The sequence below is a fragment of the Alternaria ventricosa genome, assembly GCF_023758065.1.
Source record: "Alternaria ventricosa strain BMP 2768 chromosome Unknown scaffold_1, whole genome shotgun sequence".
NCBI classification, from domain to species: domain Eukaryota; kingdom Fungi; phylum Ascomycota; class Dothideomycetes; order Pleosporales; family Pleosporaceae; genus Alternaria; species Alternaria ventricosa.
In genome coordinates, this window is record NW_026055681.1 from 564,443 (window position 1) to 588,999 (window position 24,557).

At 52.1% G+C, this 24,557-nt stretch overlaps 5 protein-coding genes across 5 annotated transcripts; 2 read left to right on the top strand and 3 right to left on the bottom strand.

Annotated features, from left to right (window-relative positions):
* Positions 1–368: 368 nt before the first annotated feature.
* On the top strand, positions 369–16,602 carry NPS2 (NRPS; the record flags this gene model as incomplete). The annotated part of the gene is made up of 3 exons (XM_049338138.1): positions 369–944; positions 1,076–16,414; positions 16,468–16,602. 3 exons carry the CDS (start codon positions 369–371, stop codon positions 16,600–16,602), a joined length of 16,050 nt encoding a protein of 5,349 aa, XP_049204023.1.
* Positions 16,603–17,667: 1,065 nt separating this feature from the next.
* J4E93_000176 (uncharacterized protein) lies at positions 17,668–18,950 on the bottom strand (the record flags this gene model as incomplete). Its single annotated transcript, XM_049338139.1, has 2 exons — positions 17,668–18,033; positions 18,090–18,950. The coding sequence occupies 2 exons, from the start codon at positions 18,948–18,950 to the stop codon at positions 17,668–17,670; spliced, it is 1,227 nt and encodes a 408-aa protein (XP_049204024.1).
* Positions 18,951–20,102: 1,152 nt separating this feature from the next.
* On the bottom strand, positions 20,103–20,597 carry J4E93_000177 (uncharacterized protein; the record flags this gene model as incomplete). Its single annotated transcript, XM_049338140.1, has 1 exon — positions 20,103–20,597. The coding sequence occupies one exon, from the start codon at positions 20,595–20,597 to the stop codon at positions 20,103–20,105; it is 495 nt and encodes a 164-aa protein (XP_049204025.1).
* A 1,044-nt stretch (positions 20,598–21,641) lies between these two features.
* J4E93_000178 (uncharacterized protein) lies at positions 21,642–23,057 on the bottom strand (the record flags this gene model as incomplete). Its single annotated transcript, XM_049338141.1, has 1 exon — positions 21,642–23,057. One exon carries the CDS (start codon positions 23,055–23,057, stop codon positions 21,642–21,644), a length of 1,416 nt encoding a protein of 471 aa, XP_049204026.1.
* A 673-nt stretch (positions 23,058–23,730) lies between these two features.
* J4E93_000179 (uncharacterized protein) lies at positions 23,731–24,528 on the top strand (the record flags this gene model as incomplete). The annotated part of the gene is made up of 1 exon (XM_049338142.1): positions 23,731–24,528. One exon carries the CDS (start codon positions 23,731–23,733, stop codon positions 24,526–24,528), a length of 798 nt encoding a protein of 265 aa, XP_049204027.1.
* Positions 24,529–24,557: the final 29 nt, after the last annotated feature.

The following is a 24,557-nucleotide window of genomic DNA, read 5'->3' on the forward strand; positions in this document are numbered from 1 at the left end:
GGGTCGCTTCTTGAAGGTTGCTTGCTGCCTGCTTGCTTACACCGGAGCACTGCACACTCCGTCGTCAAGTGTCGAACGCGCTACCCAAGTACAGAGTGCTGGAACCCGTTCTCACGTGCGCCACCCGTGTGTGTACTGGTCTCAAGGTACTTGAAGACCATCGACCAATCATCGTGCCTCAGTTTCTCATCATCGAAACCTGCGATCAAGCATCGCATTCTGCAGATTCCCGTCCAGCAACATCGAGTGCATTTTTTGCAATTCTTTCTTCGGGAAATTCATGGACGTATCGCTCGGGACGACAGAGACTCGAATGTTCTACCAGTAACCGTTGCCATCTGTCGACATATCTAACAATTTAACGCAAAATGATTCAAGAAAGCGGCGCGAACCAACGACTGTCGGTACTTAATCAGCGGCCCTCGATCTTGAGCGGGCCAGACCTTCTCCACGAGCTTGTACGTCCACTTGATCACGATGCGACTGCTATCGATTTCCTGGAATATGGATCGAAAAGGCGGAAGTTCTCCTACAAGGACTTACATAGTCTGAGCGATGCCCTGGCTGGCAGTATCACAGAAAGACTGGCAAAGCTCGAAAGTGCCTCGCCTGTCATTCCGGTCTTCCTACCACAGTCCCCAGAACTGTATATCGTTCTTTTGGCCATCTTGAAGGCGGGAAAGGCATTCTGTCCTCTTAATCTCGACACACCTACACAGCGGCTGAAGTTTATCCTCGATGATATTTCTGCCGACCTGCTCATCACATCTTCGATTCTAGATGAGCGGATACGAGCAGCGATCAATATCGATGTAGTCTCGGTTGACAAAGAACTCTGCGACCGCGAGGCCCAGCCTATAATCGATTTGCGGCGACCAAACACCAAGGATCTGGCCTATGTACTATACACCTCCGGCTCTACCGGGAAGCCAAAAGCTGTCAGCGTAACTCATCATGCAGTTACCCAGAGTCTATTGGCTCACCACCGCCACATTCCCGACTTCGCCCGTTTTCTTCAATTTGCAGCCCCTGTAAGTGCACATGCAGTACAAGCGCTCTTTCTCTACTAATGTAGTGCAAGACGTTTGATGTTTCCATTTTTGAGATATTCTTTCCCTGGTTTCGAGGGCGAACCTTGGTGAGCAGCACACGTGCCCACATGCTCGATGACCTTCCAGGAGCCATTAACGATCTAGAGGTCGATGCAGCTGAACTTACGCCAACAGTCGTGAGCAACCTTCTTCAAGGCAGGTCCAGCGTGCCCGGACTCAAACTGTTACTTACCATCGGTGAGATGCTCACCCAATACGTCATCGATGAGTATGGTGGCGACGAAACGAAGGAGAGTATGCTATGGGCCATGTACGGGCCGACTGAAGCCTCAATCCACTGCACGCTGCAGCCACAGTTCTCGACACATTCGTCAACTAGCATCATAGGTCATCCCTTGGATACTGTTTCGGCTTTCATAATCGCGCCTATGAATGAAGAACGACCATCGGCCGACATCGAGATACTGAGTTCCGGAGAAGTTGGTGAACTAGCCATTGGAGGGTCCCAGGTTGCCGAAGAATATTTGAATCGCCCAGATCTCACTTCTGCATCATTCATCGAACATCCGGAACATGGTCGCTTATATCGTACCGGCGATCGCGCAAGAATCAACCGCCACGGCGTCTTGGAATGCTTGGGTCGTGTCGTTGCTGGTCAAGTAAAGCTTCGAGGACAACGGGTTGAGCTCGGCGAAATTGAACAAGCTATCATGAGGATACAGAGCTGTCGGACAGCAACCGTAATCATTGTCGAGGAGTCTCTGGTTGCCTTTTGCGCTGCCGACTCGAGCGAAGTCGCCCGCGCAGATGTCCTCGCTACCTGCAACCAATGGCTTCCGGCATTTATGATTCCATCACACATATACTTCATCGATACAATGCCGCAGCTACCGTCGGGAAAGATTGACAAAGACTCTCTTGCAAAAACACATCTTCATAAGACTAACTCTACTGGACTTTCTACGTCTACCACCATATCCCCAGGCGATCATGTGAGCCAATCAGTCCTGGAAACCGTTGGGCGTCACATCTCTCAAGACCTTAAATCAGATACCGACCTTGGCTCTGCTGGCCTGGATTCCCTTCGAGCTATTCGGATAGCGTCTGCGCTACGTCGACAAGGATTCGTCCTAGGAGCGATGGAAGTACTATCTGCGAGAACATTGAGCGATCTTGTTGCGACATGTAGAGGTTCTACACAAAGCGCTAATCGGCATAATCTGACGCATGACTCTGCGGATATGACTGGCACCGTAGAGATCCCTCAGCTCAAGCGGTGGAAGAATGATATTGCATCCGTAATACCCTGTACTCCATTGCAGGAAGCCATGCTTGCGGAGACGATATCCAGGCCCACTGCCTACTGCAACTGGATCGAAGTTGAGCTATCAATTGCGCGGACGTATGAAGATATCCGAAACGCCCTTGACTACTTGGCCAGTAAGAGCGAGATCCTGCGTACCGGCTTCGTTGCTGCATCGCAGCACGCAGGAACGTTCTCGCAGATTATTTGGAGAGCATTACTGCCATCACAGATTCAGGAAGTTGATGTCTTTTCGAGGTCTTACTCAATGAGCTCCGATGAAGACTTTCTTCGTCCCTTCCACGTACAAGTTATGTCGATATCGAGACGACTCCGTCTGTTGTTCCGCATACATCATGCACTGTACGATGGCTGGTCATTCGATCTATTGCTCCACGATCTCGACACACGGTTGCATGGAGAGGAAACAGTATCGCGGCCACAATTTCGTGATGTAGTCCAGTACTTCACCCAACTCAGGCCGGAAGATCAAGAAGTACCCAAGAGCTACTGGAGTAGTCTCCTCAATGGCTACCTTCCGGTGGCCCTCCCTAATTACCATGGAAAGCTCGTTCGCGATCCGGCGACACATCACTTTTCGGGCCGTTCTGCTATCAACAGATCCAGACTATTCCAGCGAGCTCAGGAGATGGCTGTCAACCCCCAGGTTTATTTCCAGGCGGCTACTGCGTACATACTCAGCCTTTATAGCGGCACAAACGATATTGTTCTTGGAAACGTTACCTCAGGGCGGACCATTCCCATCGCTGGTGTTGAGGATGTTATCGGCCCATGCATCGCAACCGTCCCTTTCCGCATAAATCTCAGTAAAACGCTCGACATTCATGATCTATTGCGTACGACCCAAGCATTGAACAGAGAATGTCTGAGCCACAGCACACTTCCTTTCCGGGAAATAGTGAAGGCGGGAAATATCCCACCTGGGACACGACTCTTCGACGTTCTGTTTGTATGGCAACAGTCAATCATCTCCGACTCAAGCTCGTCGCTCGCTTCAAGAGTCATCGATAGCGCGGACGATCTGGAATTTAGGCTTACGCTGGAATTCGAGCCGCGCGAAGACAACATATTTTTCCACGCTACGTACGACGCCTCAACTATACCGGAGCATCAGATCAAGTATCTCTCTCGTCAGATCGACGAGATAGTGAACCTGCTCTTATCGAATGCCAACCATGGCATCGATGCCATGAAACGATGCTTCACCACGCCTTCCTTGTCAATTGCCAATCCCACGCCTCGACAGCAAACTATAGAGCATGGTCCTGCCCATGCGGTAGAACAATGGGCTTTGAAGGATCCGCGAAGGTCAGCTCTCAAATTTGCTCGCGTCAGACGTGGTGTCGTGGAAGTCGAAGAGGTGGCGACCTATGGTCTGCTCAACACACGCGCTAACCAATTTGCCCGTGTCCTCGCTGATCACGGCGTAGGCGACGATCAATTGGTTTGCATAATGATGGAAAAGTCCATTGATCTTTACATCTGTATCCTTGCTGTGCTCAAGCTTGGTTGCGGATATCTACCGATAGTCCCTGACACGCCGATCGACAGAGTCAGAAGCATCCTGGACGACGCGCAAGTAACGGTATGCGTTTCCGACACAACAACTGCAACAAGCGTTCGAAATCATCTTCTCGTCGATATAATTGAGTTCAATACCCCTCAACTTGCGAAACAATTTGATCAGAACCTGGACGTGCCATATAGCGGACAGCATCTCGCCTATGCTGTATTCACTTCCGGCAGCACTGGAGTGCCCAAGGGAGTTCTCGTTACCCAGGATAATCTCATGAGTAACTTGCAATACCTTTCAACTATATACCCCGTTCATGCGGGTTCATGTTTGCTTCAGTCTTGCTCGCAAGCATTTGATGTCAGTGTTTTCGAGATCTTCTTCTCATGGCATGTTGGTATATGCCTATGCACGGCAACGAAAGACGACTTGTTTCACGACTTTGAGGCCGCCATCAACTGTCTGGGCGTCACACATCTAAGTTTGACGCCAACAGTTGCAGCATTGGTAGATCCAGTGAATGTTCCGAAAGTCGAATTTCTGGTGACTGCTGGAGAAGCTTTGACGGAACACGTTCGAAGAATGTGGGCAGGCAAAGGCTTGTACCAAGGCTACGGTCCTTCTGAGACCACAAACATATGCACTGTACGGGCGGCGGTAACTCCGGATGATCTGATTAACAACATCGGTATGCCTTTCGATAATACTTCAGCCCTCGTGCTCGATCCCGAGAGCGAGGCAATTCTCCCCCTCGGTGCCGTGGGTGAGCTTTGTTTCGGAGGTTACCAGGTTTTCCGTGGCTATTTGAACCGACCGGAGCTGAATGCCGCGAAGATCATCAACCACTCTACCTATGGTAGGATATACCGGTCAGGCGATACGGGTATACTACTCCCGGACGGGTCCATACTTTCCAAAGGCCGTATGGATGATCAAGTCAAGATTCGTGGTCAGCGTGTCGAACTCGGTGAGATAACGTCAGTGATGCTCGATCATCAGGCAGTGCAAGACTGCGTTACCCTTCTCCTGCCGCGTTCCGACGATACTCAAACACTGGTAGTGTTCTGGGTACCCAACGGAGCTGCATCTGACTCTTTTCAATGTTTGGCGCCCTTGGAGTTTGAATCGGTGATATCGGATCTGTCTGATCTGCTATCGCGTCGCCTGCCTTCGTACATGGTTCCCTCGCATCTCGTTCCCGTTTCGCGCCTTCCCATGACAATGCAAGCCAAGATCGACAAGGCTCTCCTTCAACGCACATTCTGGGACTTAGCGGAAGAAGAACAGGTCGCCTTGCAATGGACGCAGGATGATGCAAAGGCTGAGGTCTTCTCGCCATGGGAAAAAGTCGTGGCCCAGGTTCTTTCATCCACACTGAACACCTCACCGGAAGGAATACAACGGACGTCGTCATTCTTCAGCTTGGGGCTAGATTCAGTTTCAGCTATACGCTTCTGCAATGGACTTCGAAAACAAAACTTGGGTGACTTCTCTATCTCTACAGTATTAAAGAACGCTTCAATCGCTCGTCTCGCATCCGTCTATCAACTACATTCGCGCCCTTCAACTCGAGAAACGGCCAGGCATAATACCGTCAGCCTAGACAAGTTCTTGAGCCCGGAAGAAGTGTCTCGTGTTCTTGCGCGTTACAATCAAAGCGGATCCCAGGTGGCAAAGATCCTACCATGCACACCACTTCAAGAGGCTATGCTTTCAAGTGGCCAGCCGTCCTCACACTCGGCGTACTGCAACATAATGCTTTTCGACGTCAAAGGAGATGTCTCCCGGTTGCAGGAGTCCTGGAAGAGTATGTTACGGCGACATGAGATCCTTCGCACATGTTTCGTTGCTACTGAAAACCCGTCATTCGCCTTCATGCAAGTTGTGCTACGCAATACCGACTTGAAATGGCATCACTACAGCACCCTGGACGGTCTACCGCCGCGTATAAACAGTGTTATTTCTGAAAACCTAGCAGCCGAAAGCCCTCCAATTCACCTCGCGTTGATACAAGACGGACGATCAACAAAGCTACTTTTTGGCTGCCATCATGCGCTCTACGACGGCATTGCTATCTCTACGCTCATTCAAGAAGTACAAGACACATATCTCGGCATCGAAATCCCGCCACCGGTGTCTTACGATGTGTATCTGCAGTACATGCTCCAGCAAGACTATGCAGAGGGCGATAAATATTGGGCCACTCTATTGAGCGGGTTTGAGCCTGCTCTCTTTCCCAGTCTTACCGGCAAAGATTCAAGAGCCCAAGGAAACCCTGCATCTTCATCGAAATGTCTACAACTACCACTTTCCACCATGCGCACAGCATGTCAAGACATGTCGCTGTCATTACTGTCGGTAGTGCACGCGGCTTGGGCCAAGCTTCTGCACTTCTATACGGGCGAAAACGACATTTGCTTCGGAAACGTCGTTAATGGACGCAATATCTCCAGCGACGACCTTGATCGCATCGTTGCTCCTTGCTTCAACACCCTACCCGTCCGCATCATTCTCGATCCACAGCAAACTAATGACGCTTTGATGCGCCTAGCCCATTCTATCAGCATCGAGTCGCTAGCTCATCAGTTGACACCGCTCCGTCGCATACAAAGCACTGTACTCTGGGAGGGCGGCCGTCTTTTTGACAGTTTGGTGATACTCCAGCAGCCGAAAACAACTTTGGACTCTACTATCTGGACACTTGAACAAGATCTGGGTGACATGGATCTACCCATCGTATGCGAGCTCGTTCAAGATCCGGTCCGGAATACTCTAGAGTTATCGCTGCACTACCAGACATCACTGTTGTCTGAAGCGGAAGCTCGGCTGGTCATGGAAACATTTGACACCTGCATCTCATCATTGCTTGCATTCCCGGGAATGAGTTCTTCCGACATAAGCACACTGCCAGCTCACCTTCGAGCAGAGTCCAACATGGATTATGAGCAATGCCAACCCGACGCGGTCTTGTTACATTCAGGTTTCGAAAGCATAGCGGCAATGCACCCTGACCGTATCGCCTTGGAATATTTGCTTCCAGATGGTGGCAAGACAGTTTGGTCTTTCGCGACTTTAAATGAAAAAGCCAACTCTGTTGCACACGCGCTCATTAAGCAAGGGGTTGGTCCAGATGACATTGTCCCCATTCATATGCTGAAGAGCCCTTGTTTCTATGCAAGCATCCTAGGAGTTATGAAAGCTGGGGCTGCTTTTGCACCGGTATATCCAGGACTGCCCGAAGCACGCAGACGGATTATGTTCCAAGAGTTGAAGCCAAAGCTTGTGCTTTGCTCGGATGCCTCGACACTGCCCGATCATCTAATCGAAGCGAGGATTGTCAATGTCGAAGCAATCCCATCTGTACCGCATCATAATCCTGTCATTGATGGCCTCATGGACACAAATCTAGCCTATTGTTTGTTCACCTCTGGCTCCACAGGCGTACCGAAAGCGGTCAGCATGGAACATCGCGCTCCTGTCCAAACCATCGCAAGCTCAGATTCCCGCATTCCCTGGAACCCTTATTCACGACTGCTACAATATGCGGCTGTAACTTTCGATATGTGCTACTACGACTGTTTCTTGGCTTGGACCCATGGGTTCACGCTCTGTGCCACTGACCAGAATGACTTGTTGAACGATCTACCGAAAGTCATCAACTCTTTGCAGGTCAACTTGCTCGACCTGACGCCTTCAGTAGCGGTTTCTCTCAAAAGATCTGATATACCGAGCGTCAAGTGGTTGTACTGCATCGGAGAAGCCATGGCACACGCTATCGTCAAGGAGTGGGGCGATTCATGCGTCAACTCGTACGGGCCTACTGAAGCTGCATTCTGTACGACAATAAGCCCTGTTTCAGTAAACGGTCGTGTTTCAATTATCGGCAAACCCTTCCCAAGCACGTCTTTCGCAATCTTCTCGGCAAGAGGTAAATCGATCTTGCCTGTGCTGAGCACCGGCGAACTATACATTGGAGGCGCACAACTCGCACGAGGCTACCTCGGCAATCCCGATCTGACAAGCGAACGATTTGTCATTTGGGGTGGGCAACGCTTTTATAAGAGTGGAGACCTGGCGAGGATGCTCAGTGACGGCAGTTTCGAATTCGTAGGACGCACGGACGATCAGGTCAAGATACGCGGGCTTAGGGTAGAGCTCGGCGAGATCAACCATGTCCTCCAGAATGCTCATCCAGATGTCGCGTTTGTCACTACACAGATCTTGAAAAAGCAGGAGACAGACAGGGACCAACTCGTGGCATTTTTGATTACGCATGGCAACATCGAAGGGAGCGAGCTCAAAACGATTGCAAGCAGCCGGCTACCGTCGTACATGGTACCCCAGTTCTTTGTCTTTGTCGACGAGATTCCGAGATCAATGGCTGGGAAAATTGACAAGAAAGCGTTGACAAGCATATTCCGAGACCATATCGGCACCGAATTGCTAACTAATGGGTTTCAACATGGCTCAGATCATCAATGGACACAAGTTGAAACCGAGGTGAGGGACGTTTTTGCGCGACTGTCCGATGCTTCGCCAAAAGAGATCACCCCAACAACCTCCATTTACCAGCTCGGTCTTGACAGCATCAGCGCAGTTCAAATCGCTGCAGCACTTCGGAAGCAGGGCTACTCCGTGAGTGCTGCCGATGTCCTGGATCACACCACATGCGCCGATCTTGCCGAGTTCATTGGCCAGGCGAAGGCATCGGATGCGTCTGCACTTCCGCATTTCAACTTTAGTGCTTTCGAAGGCGAGCACAAGGTGGGGGTACTAAGCGACCATAGCATCTATGATGGGGATGTCGTAGCCGTTCGTCCTTGCACTCCACTCCAGAAGGGCATGATATCGCAATTCCTCGCGACCGAAGGAGCTGTGTATATGAATCACATCCGTATGCAGCTGGAAGTGGATACAGACCTCGAGAGGCTCAGGAAAGCGTGGGATATGACGAGAGAACGCCATAGCGCATTGCGCAGCGGATTCGCTCAGATCAAAGATCCGCTTCACGCCTTCGCGATGATTGAGTATACTCCAACTTCGACAAATCTGCCATGGTCTACCAACTCAAGCACTACATCCGACCCGATCGACAAATGGCTCAAAGGATTACAACGTGCATTCTTGAAAGATTTGCATTTACCTCCTTGGTCATTACGCATCGTCCAAGAAGAGGGTCACTTCGCTCTTGATCTGGCCATGTTTCATGCTCTCTTCGATGCCCAAAGTCTTCAGTCCATCTTAACGGATGTTACTACTGCATATGAGGGCCGCGCTCTATCGCCGCCTGCATCTATCGACACAACCATTAGTAGCATTATACAGCTCAGCGCTACAAGCACCGAAGACGGAGAAGCAGTATGGAATGAGATTGGGAAGGCTGCAAGTCCATGTCGCTTTCCCAATCTCACACCTTTAAGATATGACCCAAGCTCCCCATCTGTTTGCACTCGTCAATCCATGAAACCACTCCATGTCCTGGAGGATGGCTGTCGGAATGCCAACATCACAATGCAAGCGGCAGGTATTGCGAGTTGGCTTTCGTTGTTGAGTTCCTACACTGGAGAAAGCTCAGTAACATGCGGGGTTGTCTTGTCTGGTCGGACCTTTGACGGAGCCGAGGATGTCGTCTTTCCATGCATCAACACAGTACCCGTGGCATGTACCGTTTCGAACGACATGGCTGCGACTCTTACTAAGATTATGGCGTTGAACACCCAAATCCAGCAATATCAATTCACGCCACTCAACAAGATCCAGAGACTTATGGGCTTTCCAAACGAAGCATTATTCGACACGATTTTCGCTTACCAGAAGCTGTCTAGTCGCACAGAATCCAACCGTTTGTGGAGAGTTGTTGAAGAGAATGCGGCTATTGAGTACCCGATCTCGATCGAACTGGAACCAATGGAAAGGTACTTGGAGTACCGCCTTACCTTCTTGCCTCATATCGTACCAAAGGAGCAGGCCGCTCTGATCCTCGAGCAACTAGACCACCTGATGGAAAGCTATACGTCAAGCACCACTGCGATTGAGCCCCACTTCTCCGAACAACTATACTCCATCACACCTGCTAAAGAACCTGAACTGCCATCAGATGTTAGGTTACTCCACGAACTGGTCGAGAGCACTGCGACGAAGTACCCGAGGCGTGTCGCGTTCGAGTTCGTTTCCGCGAACGATCACGGCTCACGTACCATTGAGCAATGGACGTATGCTGAGCTAGATGCTGAGGGGAACAGAATTGCTCACCTGATCACTGCGCATGGTGTGCAGCCTGGTAGCCTGGTTGGTGTGTGTTTCGACAAATGTCCTGAAGCATCTTTTGCCATGCTGGGAATATTGAAGGCTGGCTGCGCTTATCTCGCTATCGACCCTGGTGCGCCTGCTGCACGCCAGGCTTTCATCGTTGAAGACTCGCGCGCTCAAGCTGTTTTATCTCTATCTTCTCAAGCTGATCAGTTTGAGGGCAGCGTTAGTGTGCCAGTACTGAAGCTTGATGAGATCGACTGGCGTTCACTACCAGGATCTTCGCTTTTGCGCAACGACCGGATCAGTTCCCAGGATCGTAGCTACTGCTTGTACACTTCTGGTACTACAGGTACACCAAAAGGCTGCGAGCTGACTCATGAGAACGCTGTGCAGGCGCTTCTTGCTTTCCAGCGCTTGTTTACCGGACATTGGGATACAGAGTCGCGATGGCTTCAGTTCGCGTCGTTCCACTTCGATGTTTCAGTTCTTGAGCAGTACTGGAGTTGGTCGGTCGGCATATGCGTCGTTTCAGCACCTCGGGATCTCATCTTTGAAGATCTAGCAAAGACCATCTCTGATCTCAATATCACGCATATCGATCTGACGCCCAGTCTCGCCCAAATTCTCCATCCGGATGACGTACCCAGTCTTTGTAAGGGCGTCTTCATCACCGGTGGCGAAAGCCTGAAACAAGAGATCCTCGACGTGTGGGGTCCAAAAGGCGTAATCTACAACGGTTATGGGCCAACCGAGGCAACGATAGGATGCACCATGTTCCCGCGCGTTCCAGCCAATGGAAGACCCTCCAATATCGGCCCTCAGTTTGACAATGTGGGGTCTTTGGTTCTTCATCCCGGCGATGAAGTACCTGTCCTACGAGGTGGCGTAGGCGAACTCTGTGTTTCAGGAAAACTTGTTGGCAGAGGCTACCTCAATCGCCCAGAGCTAACTGCAGAGCGCTTCCCTCACCTCGAACGTTTAGGTGCGCGTGTGTATCGGACCGGTGACCTCGTTAGAATCCTACACGATGGCACGTTCCAATTCCTTGGGCGAGCAGATGATCAGGTCAAATTGCGTGGCCAACGCCTCGAGGTAGCCGAGATCAACTCCGTCATCAAGCAGTCCAGCTCAGCGATCTCTGATGTTGCAACGCTAGTACTGAAGCACCCGAAGCAGCAAAAAGAGCAACTGGTTGCCTTCCTTGTGTGTGGCAAACTCTCCAGGGCACAATCTCAGGTACAGCTAGGCGACGTCGAGGCGATGGGGATCGCGAAGGAAGCCTGTCATGAGAAACTGCCTCCATACATGATTCCCACGCACTTCGTTCCTCTCTCTACGATGCCATTGAACATCAATAACAAGGCGGATGCCAAAAAGCTCAAGGAGCTTTACGACGCACTTTCCTCTGGCGATCTGCAAGCAATATCAGCCACTTCAAACGAGAAAGACGAAATTTGGACGGAGCATGAGAAGAAGCTTTGTCAAGTACTCTCTCAAGCTCTGGGTGTTAGCGAACAATCTATCAGTAAGGATGCTAGCTTCTTCGAGATGGGCATGGACTCGATCTCCGTCATCGGTATATCGCACACACTCAAGCAGTCAGGCTTCGCAAGTGCTACTGCATCTGTAGTAATGCGATGCCCGACTATTCGACGTCTCGCCAAAGCCCTGGAAGCTGGTGGCCCCACTGATGAAGCTCATGGATCTATACTCGCAGCACAACAAGCTATTCACGCAGTGCAGCACCGCTACAAACGGTCTGTCGCACAATCACTCTCTATCGAATCCAGCGTCGTCGATGTCGTCGCGCCATGTACTCCTTTGCAACAAGGCATGATTGCGAGATCTCTGGAGAGCGAGAACGGACTCTATTTCAACACCTTCCATTTCAAGCTACACGACGGCATCGATGAACGAAGACTTGACGCCGCATGGAAAAAGGTGCACGCTTCAATTTCTACACTTCGTACGGTCTTTGTCAACACAGAGGAAGGTTATGTGCAGGTAGTTCTCCGTGCTCCTGCCTACACTGGAATTTTACACACTCCAGTCAAAGAACACCACCTTGCCAAAAGCTTAGAATCGTTGAGACAACGCTGGCTAGAGCTCAATCAACCCGACTTTACCCGCCCTTTCGAGATACATCTCATCACCACACCAACGCAGAAGCTGCTGTCTGTTCATATCTTCCATGGACTTTACGATGGCAACAGCATCGAGCTCATCTTCCGGGCCGTCTGGGATGTCTACAACAACAGGGATCTACAATTGCACGCACCTGCCTTCTATACTGCGCTTGCTCATGGTCCGCTCAGCATCCCTAACGGGGCAAAGGAGTTCTGGCAGAACCATCTGGATAAGCAAACCCTTCATTTACCCACCATTCCCGGCGAGGTTAGTCAAGAAGCTGTAGTTGTTACACGTACACTGCGTGGGTTGGCCGGCTTTGACTCTGTGCGACGCCAACTTAATGTTACAGCACAAGCTATTGCCCAGGCTTGCTGGCTCAGCGTACTTTGCGAGCACGTCAAAGGAGCCGTAACGGCTGGAATGGTCGTCTCTGGACGCAGTATCGATCTTGAAGGTGCAGATCGCATCATAGGGCCAATGTTCAACACCATCCCCTATCAGCATTGCACTCAGCGTGGCGAATCTTGGTCATCGGCAATCAAACGAGTGCACGATTTTAATGTCGGAGCTCATTCTCATCAGCACACTCCACTGAGACAAATCATGAAGTGGTGCAAAAGAACTTCGAGCCAGCCTCTCTTCGACAATCTCTTCGCGTACCAAATCGCACAGGGAGATGACGAGTGGGCAAAAAACGATGCTTGGGAGATCCTGGACACTGATACTGTTGCTGACTACCCTCTGGCTTTCGAGGTTGAGCAACGGAGGGGTGATGTGTTTAAGTTGACATTGGTCAGTCAAGATCATGTCGCACATGAGTGTTTGGCGAATGAGCTTCTTGACCGGTTTGAAGAAGCATTGCGACAGGTCTTAGTAGATCCGTCTACTATTCCTGAGGTAACCTTCGATAATGGAGCGATGCAGAATGGTACAACATCCGAAAATGGAAAGATCCTGAACGGCAACAACACGAGCGATTTTGAATGGACGAGCGATGCCATCATGATCAAAGAGGAAACTGCTCAGCTATCGGGTCTCGAATTTGTGAGCATCAACGAGAACACCTCCATTTTTGAACTTGGACTCGACAGTATCGATGCCATCAAATTATCATCCAAGCTCAAGAAGCGCGGAGTCAACATTCCCGTGAGCGGCATCATGCGCGGGTTGACCATTGCGAAGATGGTGCAACTTGTCTCACCCACGGAAACGCCAACCGAAGTGACTCTGCAGCCGAATCTTGACGCCTACAAGAGATTAATGAAGAGTTATCTCGAACAGCATGCGTTCAGCAACGCCGATGTTGAAGAAGTGTTCCCCTTGACACCTTTGCAAGAAGCTATGGTAGCTGAGATGATTGCGTCAGACTACACAAGATACTACAATCATGATGTACTCGAACTGGATCCTAATGTAGATGTCAAGAAGCTCCGAGAGGCCTGGACAACAGTCGTCGCTGCGTCACCAATCTTACGGACTGGCTTCGTAGAGGTAGATGATCCGGAACTCGACGATTCTTTCGTACAGATCGTCCACAAACAACACCATGGCTTCTGGACCTATGTCGAGTTAGAGGGCAGGCCCGACTTTGCCTCAATCTTCCGCAAACTTCGACATGATTCCCTACGGAAATCGCTTTCAACACCTCGCTTCCACATTAGCTTCGTGGAGACACTTGGCCAATGCTACCTTATTCTCTCCATTGCTCATGCTTTATACGATGGATGGTCTCTTGGATTACTGCATTCTGATGTGCAACGAGCTTATAACGATGAGTTCAGCTCCCGACCAAGCTACGAGGCTTCTCTGATCAACATCGTCACAACGTCCGGATCTGCTTCCGCTGACTTTTGGCAAGATTATCTCTCGGGGGCCATTACAAGCTCTTTCCCTCGACGAACAAGCATCTTAAGCGAAACTGGCAGCCATGTTCATCGCCACGAACGAAACAGCGCAGTGGTACTAGATGATATCCAGGCGTTCGCGAGAAGGTGCAATGTGTCATTACAGACTATCGGCCAAACCGTCTTTGCTCTGGTTACTGCATTCTACACCAACAGCCTGGATGTCACCTTCGGCTCTGTACTATCCGGAAGAGACGACGAGGAGCGATCTCAACTATTGTTTCCCACTATGAACACGATCGCGATACGATCAGTCCTGCACGGATCTGGAGGAGACATGTTGCATTACATGCAAGACAACTTCACGAACATCAAGCAGTGGCAACACTACCCACTTCGGAAAGCCCTATCGGCAGCAGGTGTTGATGGAAGACTGTTCGAAAGTCTGTTCATCTACCAGAAGGGCTTTGCGTCAGAGGAAGAGGAGGGACAAAGGCTGTACACCAGCATCGAGGGTCATAGTGACGTTGAGTATCCGGTGTGTGTAGAAATGGAGGTAATGGACAAGAGCTTGGTTTGGCGTTGTGCGATGAAAGAGGAAGTATTCGACGAAGAGGCTTCACAACAGCTCCTCGATCGAATGGACGACGTGCTCAGACACTTGATGGAACAGCCAGAGACATCTGTAATTGAGGTCACTACGAACGGCACATCAGTATGTGGTATGCCGGCTTTCAAGCAGAGACAAAGTCGTGCGACAAGCAGCCATGAGGTAGTTGGCGACGAAGACGCTAGGGATCCACCAAGCACCGAAACAGCTCGCAAGATACGCGAGACTCTAGCCTTTGTGTCGAAGACACCCGAAGATGAGATGACGAGCGCCATGACAATATTTCACATGGGGCTGGACTCTATCAGCGCGATCAAGGTCTCTTCTCTTCTGCGCAAACAGGGCATCATCCTCGGCGTTGGTGAGATGCTCCGAGCTGGTACGATTGGACAGATGGCAAGTCTTGTGGATTCGCGCACCACACAGCAGCTGGAAACCAGCGCCAATCCTCATGAAGTGGTTCGGGAGGCTCTCAAAGATCTCGATAGATCGCACATCGTAGACCGGGCTCATATTGACGATGCAAGTGTCACCGAAATTCTACCAGTCACCGCCGGACAGCTATACATGCTGTCGATGTGGCTGAATAACAAAGGCAGCAACTTCTACGCCGAGTTCACATACGCTATCCATGGAGGTATTGGTCTCAACGGCCTCAACAACTCGTGGCACGCCCTGGTTGCGACAAGTCCGATTCTGCGGTCCTCCTTCGTCACGACTGGCGATCATCAGATACCCTACGTAGCAGTCGTGTTGAAAGATCTTCAGAGCTCTGTCACAGACATCACTGGCTGCACACATGACGAAATCCGCCAGCGCGTCCAGGCTACAACGACCATGCAGCCGTGGGCCCACCTCTTCGCTTCACAAACTTCTAGCGGCTGGGCGTTGAAGCTGAAGATCCACCATGCATTGTACGATGGTGTCAGCTTACCTCTTTTGATGCAGAAACTGCAAGCCATCTGCAACGGCGCTGAAGTCGCTCCGTCAGACAATACACTTACCCAGATGGTCGCTAACGGATACGGGACATCAGAATTAGAGAAAAAGAAGAGCTTCTGGACTCGGTATCTCATGGACTTTGCCCAGAAGCTCTTGATGCAGCCTGCTGAGAGCCCCAAAACGAGGACACAGCTCTTCAAGCCAGCCTTGTTCGCGACGCCCAACCTGGAGGCAGCTGCGCGCCAACGTGGTGTTTCAACGCAGTCCATCTTCCTCGCTGCGTACGCAAAGGTCCATGCTGCGAACACATCTGGCACTGCAGATGAGGACGTGATCATTGGTGTCTACCTGGCCAATCGCTCGCTGCCTATCAATGGCATTGCCTCGGCTGCTGTACCAACAGTCAATCTACTACCACTACGTATCAGTAAGCCGCTCAGACGCCAGATGGCAGAGATGGCTGAGGATATCCAATGCGACCTGCAAGAAATCAGTGAGCCCATGAACGCTTCTGCTAGCCTCTTCGAGATCAGCGAATGGACGGGTGTCAAGGTTGACACTTTCGTAAACTTCCTATCTCTGCCGGATACTCCAGAGGCGGAGAGAGAGACCCAGAGCAAAGATTCTATTACCGTCGAACCTACTCAACAATGGCAGCAGCCGATCAGTAGGGTGACCGAAGTGGAGGAGCACAGCTTGGAACCACCTGCTGAACTGGTGGACGAGCGTGTCAATGGCGCATATTTGGTGAGTTTGCCTTTACGCGATGTTAAGGCGAGCAGGGACTAACAGATATGTAGCATGCTGTCGATATCGAGGCGACCATCCGCAATGGCGCCTTGGATGTAGGCGTCTTCGCACCAACCGCCATGTTGAGCCTTCACGATGGCGAAGAGCTGATAAACGAGCTAAGGAGACAGCTCGAAACGCTCTGAGAACATTTCCTTTTCCTTTTGGTTGTATCAGGTCTTCAACAGCACTAGGCGCCTGGTCGGTCTCTTTCTCCACTTTCGACGGCGTTCGGTTTGTTCCCTGCATGGTTTCGGACCTTGATTCTTTGTCCCGGTGTATATAGACCTCTCGCAATGAACTTGATTCAGCCAACCTACTTGCCACCCTATTCACATCAAGCCCACATACTTCGTATGCATGTGATGCGTGTTCGTGTAAGCCAGCTTTATCTGGTAGTATCGTGTGGTAGCCAATTCGCGTGTGACGGCTGCGCAGGGTTGTTTTCGAAGCGGCGAGAAGGAGGGGGGAGTTGCGGAAGCTATAAGCCAGAGGTATAGCGGTTGGTGGCGCGGGAAGTGGAGGAGACGAGGCGGAGGAGAAAGCGGGTAGTTGGCGCTGCCAGGGAGGGAAGGGTCGAGATGGCATGGTGCCCTGTTTGAGGATTGGTTCTGGAGTCGCCTGTTAGTTGGAGCGATTTCGAGCTTTTTGACGCGACCTTCATGCGGCGATGGGACGTCTCTGGATGATGTCGCATGGTGTCTGGGAGTGAAGGGAGGACGCTTACAAGGCAGTGAACACCACGGCTGGTACGTAGAGTATACTCATCTCTGACACCATGACGGGGCCGCCGAGGTACTCCAAGACCCCTTTGGCAACAGATACTTTGAACAAAGGTACATGGATCGGCGTCTATCTGCCAGAAGGTCGTCGCGCAATGTTCGTGTGACGGACGCGTGCGCGCAGAGGCTCGGAATGAGGGTGATTCCGAGACATTCCGATAGAGCCAAAGCTTCACAGCACAGCAACCAGCCAACAACTCAAGTTATGCAGAATGTTATTAGACTATATTCATAAGTTGAATGTCATGGTATCTCCTGTGCTCAATAACGCCTCGCTATCATGATCATCAAATGTCGCCGACGAAGGCTACCCAGTAAATGCACAACCCATCCTTCCTTCTCAATTTCATCTCGTCCGTACCACGAGGCAGGTGTGCAGCCTCATCCTCACAAGCTGACATAGCCCATAAGGTGCTTAGTCTGACCTGCTCAGACCATCTGCTCGCCGTGCCTGTCAGCACCAACGGGCTTCCTCTGCACACGGCTCGAGGCGCTGCCGTGGTGGCCGTGAGCAGGCCCGTCAGGATGCGGCATCATGGTACCCCTAGGACCATCTGCGGCATCGAAGGGTGCTCCGCCCCAGCTGGTTCCCTCAATCGTACCCCATCCAGCCTTGCGAGTGAAGACAGTGTCGTGGAAGCCATCGAAAGAGCTTGGACCGGCGCCGTAGACGAAAGGAGCGTGGCGCATGAGAGGGATGTGGTTGAAACGGAAGTCCCAGACGGAAGCATAGGTCATGCGGTAGGCGCTGAAAGCCATCAGCGTGCCGATGACAGCTCCGGCGAGGATATCGTACTGAAGACTCGTTAGTAATTGTTCTGATATGTAAGGTGGAAATTATCAAGACTTACCCAGTTGTGGTACTCGTCGATAGTAAGAGCACCTCCAATCAAGCAAGCTCCGAGAATAGGTGCGTAGAGAGCGATGAGCTTCCACATAGCCGGGTGGTGGTTGGAAAAGACCTTCAACTTGGCGTTGAGGTATAGGTACAGGTAGACGAAACCGGCGAACGCAGCCGTGGTGTGACCGGAAGGCATGGATTCAAGGCTGTCGTTGATCTCCTTCCTGTCACCTGTGCAGATGCTGCGGTCGAACATGATTTGACGGTATCCATTTGCGACGTTGCCATAGGCGCTACCGGCTTCGACACCGTTGTCGTTGGCGCCGACAGTGTCAAGGATGTCGGCAGGGATGACAGGCTTGCAGACGGCGAGGAAGTGAGGACGAAGACCTCCAATGAGCCACTTGATGAAGACCTGGAAAACGGCCGCGGTGATCAAAGCGTAGAGAAGTCCGATGGTAGCATTGTTCAGGTCCCAGAAGCTGCGAGCGCGGATCTGCACGATCAGGAACACGGCAAAGGGGATGAAGAACGCCATGAGCGCGGCGGCCCAGATGGGAACAATTTCGTTCCGCATAGGGTAAGCGAATTGCGGGTAGACAATCTCTCCATCTTGGAAGATGATGGGGAAGCTGCGGCTCGGGGCTGGATCAGCAAAGTATACACCGAGGCCAACAGCGCCCATGAGGGCCATGGTGAGGATGTCGAGCCAGGTAGCCTTGATCCATGATCCGAAGCCAGGCCTGCTGTTGTAGGAGGACGAGCCGCCTTTGGAAGCACGTCTAGGCCTGGCACGCTTCTCGTGAGCACCGGTTGCCGTTGTAGTGTCTGCGGCGACGGGCGTCGTGTTGCGCTTGTTGAAGAAACCCATTTTGCTGGAAGTGCGTTCGTTGTTGATGCGTCGAAGTGCTGGAGTCGAGGTATCTATACCGCGTGCTGATGACGTATTGTTGTCTTTGTTGTGATTGTTTGTTCCGGAAGGGGTCACGCAACAAACGACGTAGCGTGCCAGCAAAGCCGACAGCACCTGCACTTAGCGGACCAACTGAGCAGTCAAGGTGAGAAAAGAAGAGGGATAGGCCTTGTGGAAACTCGATAGAAAGGCTTGCAATGCGAGTCTTATATCCCAAAGCCAATTTCCACACTACAAAGTGTCACACGGCCACGCACTCTGTCAAACGACATCATTTTCGCATCTCTGCCACTGCATTGGTAAATTACCAGCCACAAACCGGTTGCTAACCCTGCCGTTGCTCTCGATCTGGACGGCTGGCGGCATGGTGATGTGGAGGGCATGGCGATCTTAACGCGATTAAGCGGGCTGACACAAGGAATCTTGGAACCTGCCAAAAGCTTGGTGCATGTAGCCAAAGCTTGGTTTCGCTAGCGGTGGCTTTTGTGTGGCTAATTGGTGGCGGTGATGTCAGGAAAGTGGCTTTCGCGGCATTATGGTGCCGGATCTGCTTTCGATTCTTCACGATGTGTGGCGCTGGGCCGATGGTGTTGCGCAGCCTGCATGTTCTGGTTTCTCATGTGCGTCCATGCGCGATGACCGTTGGTGACGTCAGACGCATGCATTTCCGAGCGATACACACACTTCGATGGGTTGAGCATCCTGCTCACGACACATCACATCTCATTAGCACATCATTGGAATCGTGCACCATACGGCACAGTTACCTTTGTCGGGTGCAACTTCCAAAGACTACCGTTCTTGAACGAGTATCTCTCGGTTCAGCGCGTCGGATCGTCTGCTTCGCTCAAACACGCGTCGTCACGGTCAACAAGAGATCAGGGAGCGACTCCATGTTCCTATTCAGATTCAATCAAAGCGGGTACTATAAAGAAACTTGTTGCGCAAAACTCCTCATGATAACAGAAAAAATCAGGGCTGGTTGACCAACCCTGCACCCGATTGCTTCAACGCCCTGTTCTCCCCCTGGGTATCATCCGCCTCAAACCATCGCGCATCTCCTTCCCCTCTTTATAGTGCAATTCACTCCCAGCACAATTACAACACGGTCTAAGAGTGAATGTGAACCTCAGTGCTTCCGCTGCGATGCCAAGTCGCAAGAAGCACGCCACAGCGACCGCACTTGTGTTGGACGTCCTTAAGTGAGTTCATCACATAAGGAATGCATCCCAGGCAGCAGAGGCAGCAAAGACCGAGAGCCCAGGCGTGCGTCGAATTTCCCGTCTCGAAAGCGACGTTGGTCATGGCACGCTGTCCGCATGCAGGGCAATCTGTAGGCGCAGGTCCACGGTTCAGGTTCGCGATTGGCGTGGCGTTTTGGTAGACGGCTCCGCTTTGTTGTTGGGGAGGCATGCCAGGCTGTGCGCCAGCGTGGTCAGGTTGCACGTATGCGCCTTGTGGATGCTGAGGCGCTGGCGAGCCAGTAGGGTGATCTTGAGGCTGTTGTGTGTACATAGCTGGTTGCTGCTGGTATTGTGCGTTGGGATCTTGGTGGTAAATGGGTGGTTGACCGGTCGCGTCTGGAGACTGAGGATATTGCTGCATGGGCACTTCAAAACTGTCAGCAAGATAGTCATGGTATTTGAGATAGGGAAATTGAAGGCTAGGCGGCGTAGTCATTCAAAGGACTATGCGCTTCATAACGGCGTAGTTCTTGGATCGCATTGAAACGCGTAAAATCCATACACAACAGTCGGAGGGCAGTTACTAACCGTTTTGCTTCTCCATTGTGAAGGTTTATTTTGTCAAAGCCTGTGGAATACTGTTTTGTTTTCCGGTAGTATGAATGCAGCAGAAAGAGTTGGGCGTTATGCAGCGGCGTTTACCACAACATGTGAGATTGGACGTGGCTTTTATCGAAGCCTTTAGGCGTTCCACCATCGCTTGGGTCCACGGCCAAGGGGGCTCAAACCGGGTATCGCAAGCACAGCCTTCATTTCGCGTGATGATCACTCGCCGTTCACCCCGCGTAGGGCTCTTAGCTGCTTGACGAGGCCAATGAGCGGTCCGAAGCTCGTACACGTAGCATGACTGGATGCATGACTTGGAGGCGCTTCAGCCTCAGCTGCCCGCATTGGTGATGGGGCGAAGGGCGTTGGCGATGAAGGGTGCAAGTAGCGTGCCAGGGAATAGCGAGCCAAGGCTGTAATTTCCCGAAGCGGTTTGACGCAGTCCTGAACTTGGGGGCCAAAATCTATACTATTTTCATGTTATGCAACGCCTTGCGTTGAACGCCTGGCTGACACGCCGCACTATAACGGGCATCGGCATGCTTTGTTGCCACGTCGTCTTGGCTACATCACATTGGATCTCCAACTAGACATTGCGCAGAAGTATGATGGCATTTGACATTAGGTGTAAGGCTGTGCAGATAACCGCGATCAGCACGTGGTTACAGGATATCTACTAGCGACTAGGGGCTGCCCGTTCCTGCAGATGCCTATTTTTGCACCGCTGTGCCGCCGCAAGGTTTGTTGATTCGGCCAACCGAGACGTGACAAGACCAGGTGTGCGGAGACAGAACCGGTGAGCTGAGCGGGTGGGCAGACTGGTTCAATTTCACCGGTTATGCACGGCCTTTTCATGGCTTCAGTATCTCGTGTCCATATCGTCTAGATCGACGTCGTCTTCTGACTCTGAATCAACGTCGCCGTTTGTTGGCTTTGCATGACCGACATCGCTCCGGTTCAGCAGTCTTTGCTGTTCTGGGGTCAGGTCGACGACAGTAGGAGCGTAGTCGCCAAGCTCCTCATCGGCGTCTGCACCATTGACTTCCATCTCTACTCGTTCACCGTCCTCTAGTTCCAGCATACCGCGCTTTAGATAAGAGCCCTCTGGTTCCCATCCGAACTCTTTCTGCATATATTCTTGCAGATCCTCTAGCTCATCTACCAAGTCAGCTTTCCACTTTCCGTCGAAGTCGTCGAGAGCTTTGCGGAATTGGCCGAAGAGCGGTTTCAAGAAGCCTCCGCCAACATCGTTCATGTCGAACAAGTCGCCTTCTATATTAGCGCAATGGCCAAGCTGTATCCGCAGGCATCGCAAGAAATCGAGAAACAGGCGCGATCGCTGTTTGACGGCTTGCCGGCATGTGAGTAAAAGGCGCAGGAGCCGCTTCCACTGTTCGAGACAGGAGTTGTTGTTGAGGGTCAAGACCATAAGGAAAGTAAACTGCAGCTCGCCCAAGATTTCGTCCTCTCGTCCACGAAGATCACTCGCCTGGCAGTGGTTGTCGATGAGATCTCCCAGAAACCAGGATCGGTCTTGCGCGGCTTCTGTGCGTTCCCTCCCGGTCGCGCCTTCTCTCCAAGTCTTTTTCAGGTCGATGGGCAGGAATCGTAGCTCCTTCTCCGGATGCAGCATGCTGTTGCTATTCTCTAGGCCAGGTATTTCGTCCAGGTCTTGTGGGGCGGATGATGCGGATGTCAAGTTCCAGTGATCCGGATTCAGGCCACATATCCTCGACAGCATAGTGGGTGTGACTTGGGATGTAAGCTTGCTCCAGTCGGTAGATTCCTCAGACCAGCCTTCTTCAGCACCAGAGTCCCCTTCCTGGACGCTTTGTCGGTAAGGTGTCAGGCCATCTTTCCATATGCTTCCCAGGTTCGCCTTGTGTCTCAGGACTTCGGTCTGCGAGGTTTCGGCTACGAGGTCTTCGGTGCTCTCGTCCCATTTCTTAACGAAGACTTGCGGCGAGCCTACGCCAGGGGTGACGTAGAACCAGGCGCCGTGTCTCACAGACAAAGTGCTGTCGCTTGCAGTGAAAACAAAATGCAGGCCTGGTGGAATGTTTTTCACTCCTCGAAAACGTGGTGATGAAGTGAAGGACAGGAGGTCGATGCCGGCAAGTGCCTTGGGGGGCAAATTCAGCAGCAGTACGCAGTTGTTGATTATTGACGGGTCCATCCTAGGGCGGAAGATTTCCTCGAACCAGGAGTGTCGGAGAATTTTGAGGATAGGTTTTTCGCAAAGCTCTACTCGAGCAGGTGAGAAATGGGGTATCATGAATTCCAGGAAGGGCAAGACGCGAAAATATCAAAACACGTGAGCGCGGCAGCCTAGCTCTGATGCAGGGTCCAGGCAGACGCTGGAAGTGGTCAGGAAGGAATCGAGGTCGAACGGACGCGTCGCCCCCAGCGCTTAAGATTGTTTCGCCGCATGAGTAGCTATCGGGGGAGCTTGTGGACATCTGATGCCATGTACCGGTAAAGAGTGACCGATATCTCCCCGAAACACACGCCATACGTCATTGAGTTAGTACGAGGCTCGGCTCGGGATGGCGATCTCATCCCGACTCTCCACTTGTGCTCGAGGGAACCATCTGATTGATGGGTGTCCCTTGACAAGAAGCCGTCGTGGCAGCCATCCTGTTGTCTAGACGCCATCTGCCTGGGCGACGTGCAACCTTGACGATATCTCATCGCCCTACCCCGCCCGGCCCGACCTACTGCCAACAGTGAAACCGTCACCCACGCCCTGAGACCAGCGCGCACGCAAGGGAGCAGTTGCAGGTGACAGGAGCATCTGCAGCCCTCGAAGAGCCCGCCGCCCGCTAGCCGTAGCCTCGAGTTGTTACCGTGGAACTGGCGCATTCAACCTCTTCATGTTACCCGCAGAAGCATCCATCCGAGCCATCCAACAGACGACGCACTGAAGACGCACGCGCACAACCGCCGCCATGGACCGCCGCCGCACCCCCGGCCTCTCGTCGCTCTCCTCGCGCGGCCTGCAGAACCACCACTACACGTCGCACGGCGCCACGCTGCGAACCCGCAATGCCGACTCCCTCTCGACCCAGCTGTCCGTCTTCCAGTCGCTCCTCCACAACTTCGCCGTCACCCACTCCAAAGACATCCGCGCCAACCCTGCGTTCCGCGCCGAGTTCGCGCGCATGTGCTCGGCGCTGAACATCGACTTCCTCGCTTCCTCGTACCACCGGGACAATAAAGATGGCAAGCCAAGTGGCGCTGGCGGGGAGAGCATCTGGGCACAACTGCTGGGCGGGAGTGTGAACGACTTCTACTTCAACTTGGGTGTCTTGATTGTGGAAGAGTGTCGGGCCACGAGATCAGAGAACGGCGGGCTCATCAGCGTCTCGGATCTCAAAGCCCGCATATCCAAATCCCAGCGCATAGGCGGGAGCATGGAAGTCAGCGATGACGACATCAAGCGCGCCGTGGACTCGCTCGCTCCCCTCGGATCCTGCTTCTCCATCATGAAAATTGGGCACAGAAGCTTGATAAGGAGCGTACCCAAGGAGTTGAATACCGATCAGAGCACGGTACTCGAGGCTATACAGGTTCTTGGCTACGTCACAGTATCCATGTTGCAGCTTAATCTCAACTGGGAGAGACCTCGGGCCCATGCTGTGGTCGAGGACCTCATGGCAGACAGTCTGGTCTGGGTCGACACACAAGCCGGAGAGAACGAATACTGGAGTCCGGCCTTCCTCACCGCCGCCGGCATGAGCTCGTAGCACTTTCATAGGCTTCACATCAGGAATGA